Source organism: Mustela erminea, chromosome 6 (genome assembly GCF_009829155.1).
Source record: "Mustela erminea isolate mMusErm1 chromosome 6, mMusErm1.Pri, whole genome shotgun sequence".
Lineage (NCBI taxonomy): Eukaryota > Metazoa > Chordata > Mammalia > Carnivora > Mustelidae > Mustela > Mustela erminea.
This window is the reverse complement of record NC_045619.1, coordinates 101,338,985-101,361,549: the sequence shown is the minus strand read 5'-3', so window position 1 is coordinate 101,361,549 and position 22,565 is coordinate 101,338,985. Positions and strand designations below refer to the sequence as shown.

Sequence of the window (22,565 nt, the reverse complement as noted above, 5' to 3'; positions counted from 1 at the left end):
TGAGAGGAAGGCTCTGGTGAGAGGGAGTAGAATTCACCTCCGTGGACCCCTCCTTGGTTCCTGGCCTGCCCTCCTCCACCCTGCCTTGACTTGGCGATCTTGAGGTACAGCTGCTGTCTCAGGTCCTGCCTGCTCATTGGATGTCAGAGCCTGTGAGATGGCTGACTGTGGTCGGCCTGGCATGTGGAGGAAAGCATGAGGGCCCCTAGGAGTCCAGGTTGGGCCACTTGGTGCGGATGGTAGCAGAGGGAGGAGCAAGAGGAGCCCCAGAAGAGGCAGTCTTCTACTGCCCCCTGCAGGCGAAAAGCTAGGACCTACAGGGCCTGCCCAGGAACAAGAGAGACCCTGGCGCGAGCCCCCAGGGATCTGCCCTCGGAGGAAGCGGCACTGAACCAGACACTGGATCACAAGTCTTAGGGGCTGAGTATTGTGTTCTTTGTCTCCGATGTTCTTTGTCATATTCTTTTGATCATGCTTCACTATGGCTTCTCCATCACACGCCCACCTGACCACCCATCAGCCCTGAAAACACTGGCTACTTTTGCATTTATTTTCACCCACCCTGATTCACTCTAGTCAAAGAAATTCTCCCTGAGGAGGTCTGATGGCCCTAATAAGGTTGCTAGTGCTTTACCCACGAGGACACTAACCCCTCCTCTCTTTGTAGCTTTGGTGGCCTAACTGTACCCAAACCTCCAGAACACTCTATAGGGTCATCTATTGGAAGAGCATGTGTCTTAGTTTGGTTGGAAGAGTCCCAGTTCACGCTGGTTGTCCTGGTGTAATTATTAATGTCCTCCTTCCCTTTCACAAGAGTCCTGGTTTAGACAATAAGCTGTCTGGTCATCAGTGGGCAAGATGCTTTGCAACTTCTTCAAGATGGTGACCCTGCTGCATGAGACCTGCCTGAACCCAGCCCCACTCACTGTCCCTTGTCACTGTGACCACTATCCCAGTCTGAGTCCTGAGTGCCCAGAGCCCTTTCTGGCAACTCTGTGCCCGCTACATCAGTTAACATGCTTTCGTGGGCAACACGATACCCCTCTGAAATCACACGGAGGATACGTGCTCACCAACATACCTCTGCTCCCCACCTCTCCACCGAAATCAGAGCCTCCCTTCGCTTTAATACTTAAAAAAAATATCATCTTCAGGTATTCAGGTCTGATATATGGGAGGGGATAGCTTTGTCCCAAAGTTCTCAGGTCTGACTACTAAATCCTCTCTCCTTATTTTTAAAGATTTTATTTACTTATTTGAGAGAGTACGAGAGGGAGGAGGTCAGAGTGAGAAGCAGAGGGAGCTGATGGGGACTTGATTCCGGGACTCCAAGATCATGATCTAAGCCAAAGGCAGTCACTTAACCAACTCAGCCACCCAGCCACCCATCTGTCTACCAACCCCTAAGAACTCATCACGAGAAAGAGACTGGGAATATCCCCCAAAGAACCCTCCTGCTTTTACCCTGCCAGAGAGGCTGGAAGAAGGGCAGGAGGAGTCCTCAAAACAGGAAAAAAAAAATAATGATTGTGCAAGAGATTTTCAGTATGTTTGGTGTGAGGAAAACCACTGTGGTGGAGTAGTATTGTGCTTCACTCTGCCTCTCTGCAGCAGTGTAGACCGTCTTGTCGAAAACTGTCATCATCAGAGAGTGGGGGTTTTGAAGCTGAGAACTTTCCCCCACAGATTGCTCAGTGAAAGCATTCATTTGGAAGTTGGATTGTTCTAGAGGGAATTCCTCATATGGGTTGGAAACTGTCTCAACTCCTTTTTGTCCCAGGCCTAAGAAGAACTTACCATTCAGACCCCGAAACATGCACATGTAGACACATTCATTTATTCAACCAATAGTTCTTGAATGTTACTATGTACCAGGTGTTCCATGTATGTGGGCTGTATGGAAATTCTTATGCTGCATTTGGTCCTACATTCTAGACACACACACACACACACACACACACACACACACGCGCGCTCACACACAGACATCTTTCACAGAAGATTCCATTGTTTCTTCCATTTTGCATCTTGTACTATGACTCCTCACAAATGTGCCACGTACAGACGCAAACCGGGTATGTTCTGGAACTTTGTTTTTTCCAGGCTGAAAAGGTTTGGGAGAGCTATGCTTCATGGCTGTCAGGGGATGGCAAGAGAGAGAGGGTCAAAACAGACACAATTTCCCAGGTGCAGGCCTGTTATCAAGTCTGCCCGCCTTCATACACCTACACCTACCACACCTGGGAATGATCTGCCTCATCCATCTTTTGAGAACCAGCCCCCCGCCCCCCGCCCCGGCCGGGGTTTCTCCCCTTTCCTGGGAGCACTGAAACTTGCCCTCTTATGTAATAACTCTTAGGGTCACATGGAGCATCTGGGAGACGGGAGACACATCCACAGGGCTGAACAACGGTCCCCGTCTGTGAGCCATCTGGTGGGAAGAAACCAGGTAAGGCTCCAGTAGGAGCTGGGGCTTCATCCCTCGCTTCCCTTTAGAGCCTCCTTCCCTCCTCCATGATAGTCTATAATGGGCAGCATCGGACTCTGCTCCTCAGCTTGTTCTCCCTTCTAAGACGGGCCCATTCTGGAGGTTAGCACTTCTGAGAAGACTTTCATAGAGATGCTCTGGAGGACAGGAGGAGAAAGGTCTTAAAAGAGAACTCCAAGGCAGACCAGGTGACCAACTGTTCTGACTTGCCTGAGACTGAGGGCTTGCCTGGGATGTGGACCCTTCAGTTTTAAAACTAGGCAAGTTCTGGGGGCACCTGGACAATCTCTCCTAGTGGAGTTCAAGAGCTGGGTGGAGGCTGGGTGGGAAGAGGCATGGCCATACAGCTTCTGGTGTCTTGAGCAGCCTGGAGCCTGGACATGGACACTGTTCAGAAGAATCTAACACTTCGAATATGAAGGCCTGCCCTCGTCCCACATAGGTGACATGGCTGCAGTGAGTGTTGGGGGTCAGGGGACAAAGACTCCAGGGACTTGGGGGTAGAGCAGGAGGCTGGTGGCTCTCTGTGCAGCTGGTTGTCACAGGCCTGTGTGGGGCTGGGGCTGAGTAGCTGGGTGGCCTCTGTAGTTTGTCGCCTGGTAGGAAAAGCAGAAGTGGCTACCCACGCAATTATGACATCAACGCAGATACAGGGCTCCTCAGGGCTGGCACTGTGTTGAATGGTACCCTTGTCCACATCTGGGAGTGGGGACATAGGAAGAATGCCAGGAGTTGATGACCTGGGCTCTGGAGCCTTGGGGAGAGGAGCGTGTCTGCAAAGAGCTAACACTCTTCTTAATATTATTATCACGAGGTCTGCCTGGGTGGCTCAGTTGTTAAGCATCTGCCTTCAGCTCAGGTCATGATCTCAAGGTCCTGGAATGGAGCCCCCATCCTGGTCTGGGCTCCCTGCTCAGCAGGGGGTCTACTTTTCCCTCTCCCTCTGCTCCTCCCCCCAGCTTGTGTGGTCTCTCGCTTCCAAATAATAAAAAAATAAAATCTTTAAAAAGTTTTTGAACTACTGCTTTCTCAAGCTAGTCTGCAGTTTGAGTTAAGCCAAGCTAACTACCTACTTGAAAAAAAAAATCAATACTTTTTGGAGGAAGAACACAGAGTCCATCATCTTTATAATGTACCTCCAGTTGTGTCCAGGATACAGTCCAAAATTACTCCAGATATGAAGAAACAGGAAATGCAAACCACACTCAAGAGAAAAGACAACAGAGATGTCCCCCGAGATGACCTGGATGTTGGAATCTGTGCACAAGGATTTGGCATGCAAAGACGCAAGGAAGAATATGCCCATGTTAAAGGAAAAAGGAAACATAAGCAGAGAAATAAAAACGTTTAAAAAGAACCAAATGTAAATTTTAGAATTCAAAGATGCACTACATGAAATTTAAAAAAGATCTCTGGAGGTGCTTAATAGAAGCATGGAGATGGCGGAAGAAAGAGTCCATGAACTTGCAGATAGGTAAATAGAAATTATCGAATCTGAAGATCAGAAGGAAACAAAAATTATTTTATTTTATTATTCCTAGTTTTTTTTAAAAAATATTTTATTTACTTGTCAGAATGAGAGAGAGAGAGAGACAGAGAGAGTGAGAGCAAGCACAGGCAGAGAGAGTAGCAGGCAGATGCAGAGGGAGAAGCAGGCTCCTTGCGAGCAAGGAGGCGGATGTAGGACTCCAACCTAGGACGCTGGGATCATGACCTGAGCTGAAGGCAGCCGCTTAACCAACTGAGCCACCCAGGCATTCCTGTTTTATTTTATTATTATTATTTTTTAAAGATTATTTATTTATTTGATAGACAGAGATCACAAATAGGCAGAGAGGCAGGCAGAGAGAGGAAGGGAAGCAGGCTTCCCGCTGAGCAGAGAGCCCTATTCGGGGCTCCATCCCAGGACCCTGGGGGATCATGGCCTAAGCTGAAGGCAGAGACTTTAACCCACTGAGCCACCCAGGTGCCCCCAGAAGGAAAAAATTTTAAAGATGAGCAGAAACTCAGGGATCTGTGGGACAACACACACACACACACACACACACACACACACACACTCTAAACCCAAACCCTCTAATACATGTGTTCTTGATTTTCAGAAGGAGAGGAGAGAGAGAATGAGGCAGAAAAAATATTCAAAGAAATATGCTGGAAATTTCCCACCTTTGGTGAAAAACAAACATTTTTATGTTCAGGAAGCTCGGTAAACTCAAAGCAGAATGGAAAAACAGCCACAACCACAACTACAACAGCCACAGTCACAACAACAAAAGCACATCCCAGCCAATCACAGTCAAAGTGCTACAAACCAAAAGTAAAGAGAAAATCTTGAAAGCGCCCAGAGGAAAAGGGCACACTGCACACAGAGAAAACATTCTCGATGTCACTGTTTTCTAATCCCAAACAGGGCAGACTGGAAGACAGTGCAACGTCTTTAAAAATTCTGGAGGAAACAAAATTGTCAACTCAGAATTGTTTTTCCAGTGAAAATATTCTTCCAGAATGAAGATGAAATAAAACTATTCTCAGATCAGAGAAAACCGGGAGACTTTGCTGACCTGCACAATGAGAAATGCTAAAGGGAGTGTCCGGGCTGGGAGGCAAGGAGCCCGGGGTGGACGACAGAGCTGCAGGGAGCAGTGAAGAGACTTATATGGTAAGTTTGTAGCTAAATAGAAAATCTGGCTTTTCATTTTACATAAAAAAGGCATACCTGTTCTAAGCAAACATTGTAACTAGGGCTTATAACGTAGGTAGATGTACATACATGAAAACCACAGCATGGTGGAGAGCGGTGGACCCCTACAGTTCTGGGGTTCTTCAGTATTTCCTCTAAGGAGATGGGAAAACTAAGGATGGGGAGAAGAAATTCTCTCCAGGGTGGTGGCTCGAAGCGTGTGTCCTGGCAAGCCCTGGGGGTCCCTGAGATCCTTTCAGTGGGGGGTTGGGGAGGGGTAGTGAGGTCAAAATTAATTTTACAATAATACCCAGGTATTATTTGCTTTTTTCTCTTTCTCTCATGACAGAACCACGGAGTTAGCAGAGGCCACATGTGGTGTGGTAAGATCATCCCCTGACGTGTATTTGTGAATTCTTATATTTTAAGATGTTCACTGCTTTAATTTTTAATACGGTGACTATGAATAGATATAACCAGATAAACAAAAGCTCTTTGAGGGTCTCCGTTTGTAAGGGGAATAAGTTTGAGAAAAGCTGTCTTAAAGCAACCACTAGAAATACTACACAATAAATATAATACACTGAATACAATATGATAAAACACAATATAGTAATTAAAAAAAAAAAAGAAAAGCAAAGAAGTAGAACTACAAAGCCAATCTATCAATTAAATTGAAATGGAATTCTGAACTGGCTTAATTTGCAGGACTGTTTCGAACAGGGTGACCTATAGAAATCGTCCTGGTTGGCCTGGGACTGAGCCGTTTCCTGGGACACAGGACTTTCACGACTAAAACTGGTTCAGCCCCACGCAAACTGGGACAATTAGTTATTTCTAGTCCTTCAAGCAACTACTTTGTCCCCCTTTCCCTTGGCCAAACATGAGCCCCTGAAGAGCAAAACCCTCATCTGTGCTGTGTGTGGGCTGTGTGGGGGCCCCCGACAGATGAGAGGACCGGATGGAGGGGGGAAAGGAAGCAAGCTGTGAATTATAAGTACACCACGTTCACAGAAATAGAAAACATCCATGAGAACAATTGGAAATGAAGGTGACCGTCTTAGAGCAGAGGGAGGTGGGTGATTTAAAAACGGTTTCTCTGGGGGCGCCTGGGTGGCTCAGTCTTTTAAGCATCTGCCTTCAGCTCAGGTCATGATCCCAGGGTGCTGGAATCGAGGCCCCACATCGGACTGCTTGCTCAGCGGGGGGCCTGCTTCTCCCTCTCTCACTCCCCCTGCTTGTGTTCCCTCTCTCGCTGTGCCTCTCTCTCTGACAAATAAATAAATAAAATCTTTAAAAAAACCCCACCAAAATGGTTTCTCTGTTTAGTGAAATTTGTTTAATGTTATTAAATTAGTTTAATAATTATAAAATAAATGTGTTTAGAGTCATAAGTGTGTCCAGGCAGCTCTTTCTAAGCCAGACAAGATCAGAAGGGTGAGGCCGTGGATCCTGAAGATGGTGCTGGACCCTGGCTCTGGGTGCACGTTTAATCTGCATGATTAATGAAGAAGGACTTTGTGTCCTTCGATAAAAACTCAGGCCAGGCACAGATCCTTTCAGCCTTGAGGGGCTTCTACCTAAAGACAAGCTGAGAGCCTGCTGTCCCGCTGTCCCGTCTCCCTGCTGTGTCTCTGATTCTCACACCTTCTGCACGTGCTTCTGGGTCCTTTGTATTTTGTCTCTCACTAACCAAGGAGAGGCAGAGGGCGGAAGCAGAGAGGGGCATAGTCTCTGAAGTCATGAAAGGGCTGAAAGGAAGCAGAGGGAGTACATGTTATGAGTGCAGGAATGTAGGAGAACATTTTCAGTTTGGATTTTTAGTTTTAGTTTTAAATTTTGAAATTCCTGTTGGTGCTGCCACCTGCTGTCCTGCATTGGGATGGGCCTAGGAGGAACAGGGCGGGCTTTTCCAACCAGGATGGTTTTCCTGCAGCCTCCATTAGACTCCAGCATTTGGAGAGGAGTTTGCTCTTTCTTGGAATCCAAATGGCCATGGCAGACCCTGGGTTGGCAGCGGGGCAGGGGGAGGAGTCAGTTTCCTGTCTTTAGACACCTTGCCCTGGGCCAGGACACATTGGGGCTTTCATGCCCCCTATCAGGTAAGGAGAGAGGTACAGGAAACGTGTGGAGATCGGAGGGGCTGAGGAGGCCAGGGTCAGCTGGACTGAGATCCTGGGCTCCCGTTCCTAATGGACACCAGAGCTGTGGGTAGGGACGCCAGGGTGGCTCAGTTGGTTAAACGTCTGCCTTCAGCTCAGGTCATGATCCTGGGGTCGTGGGATTGAGTCCCACGTCGGGCTCCCTGCTTAGCTCCCTGCTTAGCTCCCTGCTTAGCTCCCTGCTTCTCCCTCTGCCTGATACTCCCCCTGCTTGTGCTCGCTCTCTCTCTGACAAATGAATAAATACTATCTTAAACAACAACAACAAATAGTGTTGTGGACGATATTTAGGGGATGGGAGTGACTCGAACAAGAGTTGAGTATGCCTGCAAGCTCCACTCTCCCCAAGTCTTTTCAAGTATGCAAGTTAGGGCCTCGATGCCCATAGGTTAGGGATATTTGGGAAGAGGATAAATCAGTCCCGAAGGAGTGTCAGCCACTTGTGCTGGCCCTCCAGTCTACCTTCCCTCCTCTGTCAGCCATCTGTCTACAGCATCAAGGGATCATGCTCTTCCCCAGCTTAAAACCTTTCAACGAATGCACCCTCTGATCCACAAGGTGAAGCCCAAGCTACTTGATCGTCGCGGCCCATTCTTCATTCGTAATTGGGCTCTGCTTGCCTTATGCCCTGCGGTTCCCTCCTGTCATATGTGTTCCAGCCTCACTGGTGATCTTTCTCTTGCTAAACATTGCCTTGTATTTGCACCCATGACTCCTTCGCCAGTTCTGAGAGTTTTCCAGGTCCCAGAGACCAAAAGATAGAATAACACAGAGGCTAAAGTAGTCAGTTTCTAAGTCAGATCCACCTGGTTCAAATCCAGGCCCTGCCTCTTAGAAGCTTTGTGACCATGCCCAGCTTATGCAGTTTCTCTGTGCCTTGAAAAGTCCTCACATGTAGAAGAAAGATGAAGACAATTGTACCCATTGGGGGGTTGTGAGGATTACATGAGCTAATAACCAAAATGTCTTTGGACAGTGTCTGGTATTTGGTAAACACTCGAAAAATATCTTACTTAGAAAGGCAGGATAGTAGCAAAATCGCTGGGTCAGTGGTTTTCAACCAGGAGAAATTTTGCTCCCCAGGGAACACTTGAAAATATCTAGAAGTTTTTGGCTTTCACAGCTGTGGGGGTGCTCCTGGCAGCTAGTGGACAGAGGCCAAAGACGCTGCTGAGCACTCTACAATGCGCAAGACAGCACCTCCACGGCAAAAAACTATCTGGCCCCAAATTTCATAGTGCTGATGTTGAGAAGTTGTGGGTTAAGTGGTCAGGCTCCTCTAGAACCAATCTGTTTGGGTTCGAATCCTGACTCTGCCTTTGATAGGCGACCTTTGGCAAATTAGCAAGGGACTCTGTGTTCCTTAATTTTTGTGATGGTTAATTTTGTGTGTCAACTTGCCCAGGTCAAGCGATGCCCGGAAAGCTAATTAAACATTGTTTCTTGGTGTATACGTGAGGGTGTTTCCAGAAGAGGTTAGCATTTCATTTGGTAGACTGAGTAAAGCAGGTGGGCCTCCCACTATGGGAGAGCATCATTCAACCCATGGAGAACCTGCCTGGAAAGAACAAAAAGCAGAAGAAGGGAGGATTAGCTGGGATGTTGGTCTTGTGCCCTTGGACTGGGATTTACGCCATCAGCTCCCCTTGTCCTCAGGTTTTCAGACTCAGACTACAAGTACACTGTCCACATTCCTGGGTTTCTATCTTGCAGCCAGCAGATCCTGAGACCTGCCTCGGCCTCCATAATTGTTTGAGCCAATACCTTATCCTAAATCTCTGGAGAATCCTGACAATACAATTTCCTTAGGTAAAGTAAGGATAACATTATGTCATAGGATTCTTGAGAGGAGTAAATGAGTTGAAGGGCCATCCGTTATTATTACTTCCCCCTCGAGGGTTCCCTCTTCTGGGAAGTCCTCCTGGAGTCAGGGTTAGATGACTTCCCTGGGCTTATCACACATTCTCACTCATCTTGATGTACCATAACTGCCTGTGCACGTGACTATCTTTCTTACAAGATCGTGAGCTCCTTGAGGGAGGGACTGCTCTATTGGTTTCAATATCCCCAGGACTGAGCATGATGCCTGGCGCCTGTGTCTATAGGATAAGCTCATGGATGAGGTAGAGAAGAAGAAGATGGGCCAGGCATTGGAGTTTCCAAAGAAGGTGCCCAGGGAGGAAGAGAGCAGGGGTAGAGAGACAGGTCTAGGAGCTGAGGTTGGCGGTGGGGGCAGATGCTCCAAGAGAGAATGTCTGAGCCCCTTTCCTGTTTTCCTGATCTGGAGGGAGGGGGAGTGAAGTTTACCGGAGGATAGCCCTGCCCCATTTACTGTTCCGTGGTGAGCGTTCTGGCCATTGTTAGGTGACTCTGCTCCTCATTGTTGGGTAGAGAAAGGAGGCCTATGAATACAAGGAGTCCTTGAGAGGGCTCAGCTGGTCCTCCCTGGGAGCCTACTACTCTCTCTGGTCTTCATTAAGTAATAGGGTTTTGGACCCTGGTAGTAGATCTGGACCTGATGTGCATTCTGTTTCTCTTCGGTGGCAGAAGAGATTACTGTACAGCAGGCTCAATGGCTGCCCATAAGCCAAGATTGTTGGGGAGAGCATGGCAGAACAGAGAGCCATTAAAACACCTTCTCTGGGGGCGCCTGGGTGGCTCAGTGGGTTAAGCCGCTGCCTTAGGCTCGGGTCGTGATCTCGGAGTTCTGGGATCGAGTCCTGCATCGGGCTCTCTGCTCAGCAGGGAGCCTGCTTCCCTCTCTTTCTCTGCCTGCCTCTCCATCTACTTGTGATTTCTCTCTGTCAAATAAATACATAAAATCTTTTTTTTTTTAAAAAAAAAACCTTCTCTGGTGTCCCCCTCTTTCCAGCCATCAGATTTGGCTAAACCTGCTGGCCTCTGCAATAGCCCTTTCCCATCTGTGTTTCTCCATTTCACCCTCCCTCTTTTCAACAAAGAAATCTTTGGTTCCGGTATCACCAGGCTGGCCTTGGAGGGCTAGGGAGGACCCCAAAGATTCCTTACTCTGCAAAGGATGGCTGGCCACCCGGGTGTGTCTCTCTGCCTTGTATGTCTGGACACCACCTTCTGCTCATTGCTGCTGGTCCTCAGGACCCTGATGCTCTGTCAATGCAGAATTTGTCAATTAGCTTCCCATCAGCAAAGATCTGATGCTATCTGAGATATTCTCCCTGCCCCTGGATGAAGAGTCTCTCTAATGCTGTGAGGCTTATTGAGTTGTATTCTGCTGCATTTGTCCTATTAAAGCCACAAGGTAAGTTTACATATATGTGAAAGTGGGGGGCATTATCTAAAGATGTTGGACGTTCTTTTTAACAATTACCTAGGGAAAAGGTGGATTCTCAGAAAGTATTCCGGCAGGTGGACCTAAGAGAGGAAAGAAAGGAGGCACCTGCCTACCTCTGAACTTCATTTTCTTTAGAGTTCTGGGGGGCAGACACTGAAATGTGGGTTCCTGGCACTGGAGACTCAGATGGTGTGTGGGCCTAGGGCTGGGATGGAAGGGCCTAGGACACTGAGTGTAGAGTCAGACCTTTTTGTGGCTGGACAGGTTTTTACTGCCCTAACTTACTTGCCCATGTCCTTTAGCCAACCTGGCAGATATTGAGAATATGGTGCTGGAAAGAGGGTCATTTGTGATGAAATTCAAAGCTGAGAGGAGATGTGTTAGTTACCTGTTGCTGTATAATCAATCACTCATACATTTAGCAAGTTAGAACAGCAAACATGTATTATTTTACATAGTTTCTGAAGGTCAGAAATCCAGAAGCAGCTTCGATGAGTAACGTTGGCTGAGTCTCTCACAAGGCTTTAGTTGAGGTGCTGGCCAGGGCTGCACTCATCTGAAGGCATGACTGGGGCTGGAGGTTCTGCTTCCACAATGGTTCCCTCCCATGATCGTGAGCAGGTCACTCCCATGCCCCGATGCAGTGTAGGAGGAGAATCCACAAGAATGGGAATGCCAGGAAGCAGGGATCATTGGGGGCCATCTTGGAGATTGGTCGGGTATCATAGAAATAGACATATTATTTTAGTACAATAAATGCCGAAGACCAGTTAGTAGGATGTTATTTTTGCTACATATGGTTATTTTCAGATGCCTTAACCTGAAGCCAGAGTGCCGTTGGGGGCTCTGACCCTCTCCTTCACCTTAAGACCTGAAGGGCTCCTTCACTCATCCCCACCAAGTAGCAGGACCAAACAGATCAAAGTACGACCTACAGAAGACCAAACACCAACGAGGTGAGGCTTTGGGAAGATAGCAAAGAGTTAAAAAGGACCAAGAAGCTGTTGAGAAGGAGAAAGGAAGAGAAGCAAGGAGAAGCCCTGAATAGAATGCTTTTTCCAACCTAAGGGACAGTAACCGTAGCATGAGTCTTAAGAATCTAGGACAATGGTCCCACATCAAAACATTGTCTAAAGGGACAAGTTCAGAGACTAGAGATTCCAGTTCCAAATCTCCCATGTCCCATGGACTTTTTGTGGACTTTCAAGCCTGAAATAAAGTCCTTTAGTAAAGAACTCTTTAAGCATACTGTGTGTGTGCTTTGCTTGTTAATAGCAAGGGCGTTCTGCTATCTTCTGCACCATCCCTTCCATCCACAATGAGTTGATGGGTGAGGCTGAATTTGTACCTCAGATAATTAACTCCTATATTACTCTCTGTTCTATTTCTTTTTTGTTTTCTCCAAGACTTTCCTAAACTCTTATTTTACATGGTTCACTTTTGTCCCATCTGTGCTACTCAGTAAGAACTGAGTGGTGGGGAAGCAGAACAGGGTGGTGAGTGGCAGCCGAGGTGGGTTGGGGGGCACCTCGAAGAGAGTGCTCTGTGATCTAGCTGTTCCTTCCCATGTTGGGATTCTTTCTCCCGTGGGGGCCTTGCAGGATAGACTTCAGTTACATGAAGGATGACAATTTCCCGACTGCTGGGTCAAGGGCAGGGAGCAAAGCTTTTCTAAAAACAGTGGGGAAAGAGAAAGGAAGCCAAGGGGAGGCTGTGGGTGTGGAAGTCAAGATAGTAGATCAGTCATAGAACATCGAGGCTGAACAGAACGAGTTCTGTGGCACAGAGAAATGAAATAATTTGCCAGAGATCACACAGCGAGGTGGCAATAAATGACTCCTCAAGTAGGGCTTTTAGCTCTGCCTCGCCTGTCTGCTTAGGTCAATGAATACCCACGGCTATTGTTAAGTGCATGAAGGAAAGAGAAGAGCAGGGGCTGGCTCTCAGCAGTCTTGTAGAACAGGGGATGAAAAGGCCCACACGGGCAATACACACACCTCTCCCCACACACTGTCCTCCGCGGGAGAGACATTGTGAAACAGATTCAGGAGGGATGTGCACATTCGGTGGAAGGAAGACTGCCATTAATGCTGCCAGGACCCTCCTCCTCCTGGCTCATCTGACGGTCAGTAGGGCTGCGGAAGTCCTACTGAGGCTTGAATGGTGCGGTTGCTGGGGCTTCAGCAGTGCTCCAGGAGGGCCTGAGATGTTCTGCAGGGGACCTGGGGCAGGTGGATGGAGGCCTCTCAGGCCATGAGAAAAAGCCCCAGGGCAGGGGTCAAGGTGCTGGCTGGTTTTAGCATCCATAGGCAAGAAGAGTGAAGACTGGGGTGGGGGGGCTCAAGGGAAAGCGGCCGCACCTGCTGCTGGCCACCGGAGGCTTCTGGAAGCCTATTGCCAGAAGGAGAAGTAGCCGTCCAGATTCCAGCACTGGAATGGCCCAGTCTGGGATGGCCCATTTGTCCTCATGGGGAGGAGGGGGACACAGGACAGAGGGAGAGGTTCTGGTTCTGGAACCCTGGAGTAGACCTATGTTTTATCTGCCCGAATAGCCAAGGGGAAGGTGATACTATCTCTAAATCTTTGGTATCACTGAACACTTCGGTATAAATATAAGCCACTCTGTGAACTCAGAGGCACTAGCGGTGACGCCTTTTCCTTTGCTTCCAGTTAAAGAGAATTTCAATCAGCAAGAGAAGAGGTAAGAGATAACAAAACTAATAATAGCCAAGATTCATCAGTTCTTTCTCTATTCCAGGCATTATGCTGATTGATTTTACATGGAATCATCACAAAATTCCTCGGAGGAAGGAAATGCTCCTGGAATTGCTTTGTGTGACCAGCAAAGGTGTCCTTTTTACTGCAGTGGCTTATTTGGTGCTTGGATACGCTCACACAGCTAGTAAGATGGGGCAGTTTGACACCAGAGCCTACTCCCCTGGCCACTGCGTAATACTCCTCCCCAGTTTTTGGGTGTGATTTGAGGTTGACCTAGAACTTCTGAGGCAAGTGATTTACCCACAAACTCAATGGCCTGGCTAGGCTGCTGACCCTCTCTGTTTGGGCACTGGCCATAGGGGACAGAAAGGAGGCTCCCAGGGCTGCCCCTTTCTGCAGGGGCCAGAACAAAAGGGAGGGCAGAGGGAAGTGAAATGTGGGACTGGATAGGTGGAGGAAGGCAGGAGGTCTACCCCCAGTTAGGTGGTAGGCAGGAAGTCCTGGAGAGAACAGTGGTCTCCTTGTTCTTCCTGGAAGGTCAGCTCCATCTCATGCAGAGGCCAATTAGAATTCAGATGCCTTTGGAATCTGAATGGCCTCTGGTGAGGGTGGGTGCATAGTGTGGAGTGTAGGTACCCACAGAGCTGGCCCAGAGCCATCCTGTTGGCTGAGGTCTAGAGGAGGAGGGGGAGGGCCTGATGCGTACTGTTTCTGGCCCCTGGTCGGGCAGGGTCACTGCTTGCATGTTTGGCCTCAGTGGCTTCGGCTTGCTCCTTCCTTCCTTCCTTCCTTCCTTCATCCCTTTCTCCCTCTCTCATCCCTCCACCTCTCTCTCTTTCCTTCTTTCCTTCCTCTCCTCCTCCCTCCCTCCCTTCCTTCCCTTGACGCAAACCCAGGTCAGCCTTTCAGAGTCCTTCACAGAGCTCCCTGATTTGACCACCGAGTCCCTTTCACACCCTGCTATACCTGCAAGGTCTTCCCCATCCTCACCTGTCCATAATCATGGGTCTAGCACTAGGACGACTCCAGATCAGTCTCTGGGGGCCCTGATGGCATGGGTCCTCCTGTGGTTGAGGGGCTTATCGCCCAGGAAAGTCAGGGGAGACATCCCAGAGAGCTGCGTGGTGGTGTTAGAGGTGGTTCCCAGACTGGGTAGGAGCAGCACGCTCCAGAAGAGGAAGAGCCCGTGGCAGGGAGAGGCAGGAGGGAAGGAGCAGACCATCCTTAGCTATATTGGGAACTTCTGGCCTCATAGTAGCCTTTGGGTATGTGAATCTAGACCAGATGTTGTTCCTGCCTTGTAGGGGATAACATTTGTGTTGGGGAAAGGGGTCAATATGGCCAGGCCTCTGCTCTTCTTTGGGATCCCAAGATTTGCAGTGGCTTCTGAGGATCTCCTGCTGCCAGTAAGGGGTCCAACCGTGTTATAGGTTGTTATAGGTTGGAGCTCCTGGCTGGGATGGCCTTTGTGCTTTAGAGTTGAGGAATGTCCTCTTTTGCCCGAGTTTTCTTTTCAACATGCAGGTCTGAGCATGTGGGGTGGGGGGTCACATGGGAGATCGTGGCTCAAGGGGGGAGGAGCAGTGGGGAGGGGTACTTGGCTAGACTTTGCTGCTCCTGCCTACTTTCTGGTCTCCTACCAGAATGTGGAGCCCGAGGCCTTGGGAAGCATGTGGTTCTCTGCTTCAGCAGGCATACACCTGCTCTTGGTGCTTCCACCGTTGGTCACTTTCTTCTGGGAAGAGGGATCTGTAGCGACGTAAGGAATCGAGACCAAAGGATCATCTGAAGTTCAGGCCAGAAGTCTGTGAGCATATGGTGCTATCTGGGCCTGAGGAAGAGGGAGTGGGGTAGGTGCCTGGTGCGGGGCTGGCTTAGAAGGGTGCCATTATTCCCTCTCACGTGGAAATAAACATTTTGGATCGCTGACCATCTCCCTGGGGGCTAGGACACTGGTCAACAAAGTAGTCATAGTTGGTCCTGGATCTGTAGTGTGGGGTGCTCCAGGACAGGTTGGTGCTGGGGAGGGCTATTTCCCTCCCTTCTTCCCCGGCTGGTGCCCTAGTAATTATCTCTTCCACCTGAGGACAGATGGAGAAGGCTGATTGGAATGAGGGGTTGGGGTTTTGTCAGGGTGAGTACGTGGGTTGGGAATTGGTGGTGGTGGTATGGGGTGTGTGTGTATGTGTGTGTGTGTGTGTGTGTGTGTGTGTTGGTGGGAAATGGAATATTCAAGAAGGTGGCCAGAGGGAGGATTAAACTTGGGGTTTCTATGTGGTCCATATACACTATGGAGTATTATGCCTCCATCAGAAAGGATGAATACCCAACTTTTGTAGCAACATGGACGGGACTGGAAGAGATGATGCTGAGTGAAATAAGTCAAGCAGAGAGAGTCAATTATCATATGGTTTCACTTATTTGTGGAGCATAGCAAATAGCATGGAGGACAAGGGGAGATGGAGAGAAGGGAGTTGGGGGAAATTGGAAGGGGAGGTGAATCATGAGAGACTATGGACTCTGAAAAACAATCTGAGGGTTTTGAAGGGGCTGGGGGTGCGAGGTCGGGGTACCAGGTGGTGGGTATTATAGAGGGCACGGATTGCATGGAGCACTGGGTGTGGTGAAAAAATAATGAATACTGTTATGCTGAAAATAAATAAATTAATAATAATAATAAAAAAAGATGAGCAGAAAAAAAAAAACCACCAATTCTTGGGGTTTCTTTGACTCCCACTGCGGTGATCAGCGCCCCGCTGCGGCCCACAGGGGAAACAGCAGCGCAGGCTTACCGGGCCCTGCAGGTCCTTGCTCCCACCCACCCCCTTGGTGATGTTTCTGAAGCTGCCAATTCTCCTCTAATTGCTTGTCCTCCTTTGGGGGATCTCCAGGCTTCTTGTTGGACCCTGGCTCCTGAGGAGGTAAGGTCAAGTGAAGGATGTGGATTTGCAGTGTGGATGGCTTGATGCTTATGTCACGGGAGATTTGAAAGGGTTTAGATCGGACCTGACAGTCACCATGAGGGCCTCCAAGCTTCCGGGTCAGGTCCTCTGGCAAGACTGCAGCAAGGAGCGCTGGGCCAACATGAAGGGCACAGAGCACAGTCCTGTGGGGAGAGGCTTGAACCCGCACCCTGAACTCAGAGGGGCGAGGACAAAGCATTGCCCTCGTGACTTAGGCAATGGGTAACTATACATGGAGCATCTTCCTTTGGCTTCACTGTGCCTTGGAAAAGGGACAAGGTAGGATCCAGCAGTCTCCAGAGCTCCTGCTGGGTGGCTCTGTCCAGAGGAGGGCTCTCTACTCCCCACTCCACTGGGAACATATGCTGAGAGACTGGCAGGGAATGAGCTATTCAGCTCCACTCTGATTTCTTTTCTTTTCCTTTTCCAAACTCATTTTAGGACGTCTAGTAAGATCAGTGTTTTCCAAACTAGTGATTTTCTTGAACATGTAGGGGTTTAACCATTGCAGGAAGGGGGGGGGTGATCATGTAATAAGCACAGGCCAGGGACTTTCCAGCAATCCCTACCTCCCACACAGTCAGGCTCTGACCCCATCCCGCACTGAGCCCTCTTCTCCCTGACTCTTGCCCCACAGGACTTTTATTCTGAAAGGACCAATGCCCCTGGAGGTGGGGAGGTGTCCAAAGGCTCTGACCCAGAACTGGCCCTGCCCTTTGGGCTCTTTTCCAGGGTATTCTGGGACCCTTAGGGAGGGGCCTTGCTCTTCTCCCTTCTCCCTCTTATCCTCTGTTCCAGCCTTGCTGCCCTTCAAGCATAGGGTCCCTATAACCAGGCATGTCCTTCTTCTCCCTGCTTTTGCCTTTATACCCCCATGTCCCTCACCTTCCTAGCCTTGGCCATGTGTTTTCCATCTGTCTCTCCTTTCAATCTTTTCTAGCCTTCTTGCTGCCTATCCTCCCCAAGGCAGATACGGAAGCCCGGTCACTGTTCTGAAGCTTCATAACCTCCTCCAGCACTAGACAAAGGTCTCGCCCTGTCCCATCCCACTTCCTCAAAATGTAGCATGGAAATACGAGATAGCCAGGTCTGTTGAACTCTGTGTGGGTGAGGGCTTGCCTTGGGCCTGGTTCTGCTGAGCACATGCGGCTTTCTGGAAAATAAGGACAGGAAACACACAAGAGATTCTACCAGTAGTTCCTGTTTAAAATCTTGAACCCCGGTCAGTTTTCCAAAAGTTCTACCAGGACTGAATTCTCACTTGTCCCCAAATGCTCCAAGCTCAGTTCTTTCTTAGATGGAAGATAAGGGACCACATGAACTAAAGACAGTTGAGATCCTTGTTCTCGAGTTGTCTTTCCCCTTTGCCTGGTTCTTTCATCCAGGAGGCCACACCAGGAATTGGATCTGAGGCCGTAGTTGGGCAATGGAGTGTGAGGAAAAGGACTTTGGCCCGGGGGCTGCAAGTTATAGATTAACATGGGGAGGGGGGAGGAGGGACCCAAGGAAGGGACTGCTGACCTGGGATACTTTGGGCTTCAAGGGGTATGAGCAAGAGGAGTCTGGGGACCAGTGCAGTCTGGAGGGGCACCTCAGTGCCTCTCTGGCTACTTGACCTTCTTGAAGACCTGCTCGCACACTGCATCCCTTGCAGTCAGCTCCTGGGGACAGAGTGGGAATAATGAGAGAGAGAAAGAAGGTTCTTCCCAGCCGGAGTTCCTTTCTCAAGGTCCTTGAGCTCTGCTTAGTCCTTCAGGATACAACAGCTAGAGCATTTGATATATGGGGAATTGTATCATTGTCCCACTCCTTCAACTTTTCACCCTAGAGGAAGGAAGGGAGCTGGGTCATGGAATGTGAAACGGCTAGTCTCCATCTCTAGTCACAATTTATGGACAGTCATCTGACTTGCAGCCAAGGCCCACCTGGCCCCTGGATTTCCTCCTCTCTCTACTCTTCCCAGGGCTTTGTTTTTTCTTTCTTGGTTGCCCTCCTTGAAGAGGGGCAGGGAGTAGAGTGAGGGACTGATTTGATTTGGGCAAGGGGATGTGTCCTAGGTGGAACCCCCTTCCCGGCCCTTACCCAGCTTACCAGATACAACTTCTCTCCCTCCAGCCAGTGTCTCCAGCCTCGGTTGGGGACCTCCCCTTTCTGCACACATACCAACTGCTCCTCCTCCCAGGTTACAATGGTCTATAGGGAAAGCAGGAATAAGGGAAGATTTGGGGGCTGAACACCCAAATGCATCCAATTCACTCTGGCTGGGCTGCCCTCTTCACACCACAGCTGATGCTGTCTAGCTCCAGCCCCTTCATTCTGAATAAGATGGCTGCTCTGATTCAACAGTTCAGATTCAGATTCCCCAAAGGGCACAGAAGGGGGCCCACAGTTTGTCTACAGTGACTGTTAGGGCAGCTACTGCTAAGTATCCTGGAGCAGGATAACCAGGGGTAAAACTTGGGGGCAGGGGCATGGAGGGTGATGAAGAACAAAGACCTGTCCTTTGGATACTTCCAGCTGGACTAGAGGGTCTTTCAGGAAAGAAGAGGATTGGTTGGGAGTCCCACCAGGGAATCTCTCCTCTTTGTCAATTTCTTTCTTTCTTTCTTTCTTTTTTTTTTTTTTAAGATTTTATTTATTTATTTATTTGACAGACAGAGATCACAAGTAGGCAGAGAGGCAGGCAGAGAGAGAGAGGGAAGCAGGGTCCCCGCTAAGCAGAGAGCCCAATGCGGGGCTCGATCCCAGGACCCTGAGATCATGACCTGAGCCGAAGGCAGAGGCTTAACCCCTGAGCCACCCAGGTGCCCCTTCTTTCTCAATTTCAAGGATAGTTGAAGTGTCCCTGAGAGTAAAAGATCATCACCCACCCACCCCCGAATCAGAGTGGGGTAAGCCTGGGCATTCCAACCAGTATTTATCAAACCCTCCCATAGGATATGCCCTGCTAACCAAGGAGCTCTGAATCTTGGTCAGACAGAGCAGGAAACAGGTGCCTGTGATGCCATGCAAGGGTTGGGGATGGGAGTGGGGAGGCAAGAGCTGAGTCTTCACGGAAGTGAGGAGTTAGTTAGATTGGAGATACTGGGCAATTCCTAGCAAGGGAAGGAGTAGCACAGAGGTAAGAAAGAAGGGCACATGGTTGTAAGCGGCTCTGAACTAGAGTGTTTGTGGGAAAGACCCTTGTATGCCACGGACCTCATTTGGAATGTAAAGGATTGTCTCTGAGAGGGTTTCATTCATGATCACTTTTACATCTTCGGTAAATCCTTGTGGCTACAGTATGCAGAGTGGGTTAGAGAAAGATTAAGTCTGAGGGGTCAGATTCAGGCACCAGACGAGAAATGAGGGCTTGCCTAAAGGTGGCACTAGAGAAAGACTAGGAAGAATCAACAATGTTTAGTGGAAATACAATGGGCCATGAACACAAGGTCCATTAGAAAATGCAAGATCCCTAGTGGCTGTGTTAGAAAAGGAAGAAGAAACAAGTGAAATTAATTTTAATAATACATTTTATTTAATATGGAATATCTAAAATATTATCTTTCCAGCATGAGATTAAAATAAAAATTACTGAGATGTTTTACATTTTTTGATATTGTCTCAAAAACCCATTATGTATTTTACGCTTATAACACACTATCTAAGTTTGTATTAGTTGCATTTCAAGTGTTCAAAGGCCGTATATAGCTAGTAGCAACTATACTGGACAGTGAAGAGAAGTTATAAAGACTTCCTGACCAACTAGATGGTGTGTGTGTGTGTGTGTGTGTGGTTGTTGGGGTGGAGGGGTAAGGGGACAGTCCTGTGACTCCCAGGTCTATGGTCTGGCTGGTTATTGCCATTAATGAAGACAGTAAATATACAAGCAGGAACAGTTTCGGTAGGAAGATAATATATTTGGTTTTGAGCTTGGGGCATGCAGATGGAAACATATAGGCAGATGAAAACTTCACCGTGGAGCTCAGGAGGCAGCTCTGGCTGGAGAATCCATGTCAAGGACAGTTTATAGCTGGTGGCAGGAAGCATGGGTATAGATGATTTAGCCCATGCTTTGGTGCACAGACAAAAGAGAGAAAGTCAAGAACAAAACACGGGGGGAACCCCAGTTAAAGGGATTCATAGGAGAGCTAGGGTCTGCAAAGGAGACCAAAAGGAAGGCATAAGAAGCAGAAAGAAATAGAGGAAAGGGGACTCATAGAAGCTAAGAAAATAGAGACTCTGCAGTGACCAACAGGGTCACAGGCTAGAGGGTGAGCTATTTCTTCTTTGGGTTGGGGTGACTTGACCTCTTCGTCCTTTTGGCTGGCAATGAGCGCGTGGGGGACTGTTACCTTGGGGACTCTGCAGGCTGCTGTAGCGGTCCCTCTCTCTGGCTCGGGTGGGGGGAAAAGGCATTTTGTTTTGCCCCGGATTGTTAAGAGCCACCCACGTGCCCTCCCCCAAGCCTGAGGAGAAGTACCTGGCATTTTCGTCCATCCACGATCCTTAGATCCTCCTCAAACTCAACGCCCACCTCGAATTCCAGAATGTAGTTGTGGAATGTGCTGAGGGTCTTCACTATCATGTGGTTGCCCTGGTGGTCAATTTCCTTGTCTGGCTTGAGCAGCAGGGCTATCTTCCGCAGAGCCATGCCGATGTCTGTGGGGGCTGTCTTTTAGTGGGCTCCACAAGCTTCCCGGGGGGCTCCCCCAACGGCAGCAGCACCGTGGGGCTGTAGGCCACCCCTGAGCTGGATCTGGGACCGTAGACTGACTCTTACCAATGTCCTGGCTAGAAATGGATCCCAAGTCTGGTGCTACCACCTGAATCCTTCCATAGCATCCAACCCCAGCACCCCCTCTTCTCCATGGGACAGAGAGGCAGGGAGGGAAAGGGGAAAAGGGGAGGGAAAGGGGTCTGGGAGGGTGAGGCCATTACTTAGGGCTTGGAGGTAGTCCTCCATGTTCTTCTGGGAGACAAAGCGGTAGTAGCCAGTGAGGTTAGGAGGCATTGTCTGGGCTGCCCAAGTTGGAGATGGAGCTTTCCAGAGACTAGAGCCAGCAGGGCGCGGAGGGAATGGGTGTTGTCTGGCAGGTGAGGCTGAGAGAGTCCAGGCTAGCCTAAACACACACACACACACACACACAGAGAGAGAGAGAGAGAGAGAGAGAGAGAGAGTGAGAGTGAAGGTCTATGCTTACCAGGGTTTTTATAGGGCTGGATCCTGCTGCAATAAGAGTTCCTACCAGACTTCCTCCCTCCTCCCATATTGAGTTTGGGGCTCGTGCCTGGAGCCTGAGGGAGGGGTAGGAACTTGGCCACTTGGTGCTGACCTTGACTTTTCCTGAGGAAGGAACCTGGAGCAGAATCTGAGGCTGTCAGTCATCCAAGACCTGACCCTTTTTGAAGGTCGGTTTTGGCTTCCAGCCCATTTTCAGCAGGCTTGGGCAATGTCCCTGAGCTCTGAGGTCTGGTCTTGCTGTGTGGAGCAAGGGCTTCCGGGCTCCTCCAGGGATGAGTTCTAACAATATCCTGAGATCCCAAGACTGAGTCAGGATCCCGAAAGGTATCAGGGGGAAGAAGTGGAAAAAGATGGGGGATAGTCAGCTGGCCAGGAGCCACGGTGAAGGAAATGCTAGAGGGCTGCCTCACACAACTCCTTCAGACAGCTTTCCTGAGCTGGGGCTGCAGCTCTGGCATTCCAAACTCTTTGTCCTGTAGGACCATTAGGAAGGAGGCAGAGCAACTGCTTTTCCCAAGCACAGAAGGGCTTGCCAGCATGACAAGGTGTTGAGTTCAAAGTCTGGAGTAGAAAGTGAGAAAGTGAGAGAGTTTTGTTGGCTATTCTGGAAAATTTTGGCTTGGACCCAGGGATTTCCCTCTCCCTCTGAAGTTAACGATGGTACCATCACCTCCAGTCCCCAGTCTTTGGACAGCCCATGCTTACCAGATGCATTACCACGGTGGGGGCTGCCTAAATTCTTGTGTACCTTCCCTTCATCCCCCACCCCAAGCCCCTTCTCTCTCTCTCTCTCTCTCTCTCAAACATACCAACTTCCCTGGCTTCAGAATCAGCTGGGTTGGTTCATCATAGTATAAGATGGGAAATTCCAGGAGAGGGAGGCAGGGAGCCTAGGCAGTGGAAAAAATCCCATCTAGGAGTGAATCGTCTGGACAGGTGTGTGTGTGTGTGTGTGTGTGTGTGTGTACACACACAAATCTCTCACTCTTCCTCCAGTCCCAGAACACTTTCCACCTCCCT

At 49.2% G+C, this 22,565-nt stretch overlaps 1 protein-coding gene across 1 annotated transcript; it reads right to left on the bottom strand.

The window, feature by feature from the left end:
• Positions 1–16,330: 16,330 nt before the first annotated feature.
• Positions 16,331–21,483, bottom strand: RBP5 (retinol binding protein 5). The gene is made up of 4 exons (XM_032348916.1): positions 21,242–21,483; positions 20,784–20,962; positions 18,413–18,514; positions 16,331–17,982 (listed from the first exon to the last, which is right to left on the bottom strand). The coding sequence occupies exons 1-4, from the start codon at positions 21,312–21,314 to the stop codon at positions 17,929–17,931; spliced, it is 408 nt and encodes a 135-aa protein (XP_032204807.1). The 5' UTR covers positions 21,315–21,483; the 3' UTR covers positions 16,331–17,928.
• Positions 21,484–22,565: the final 1,082 nt, after the last annotated feature.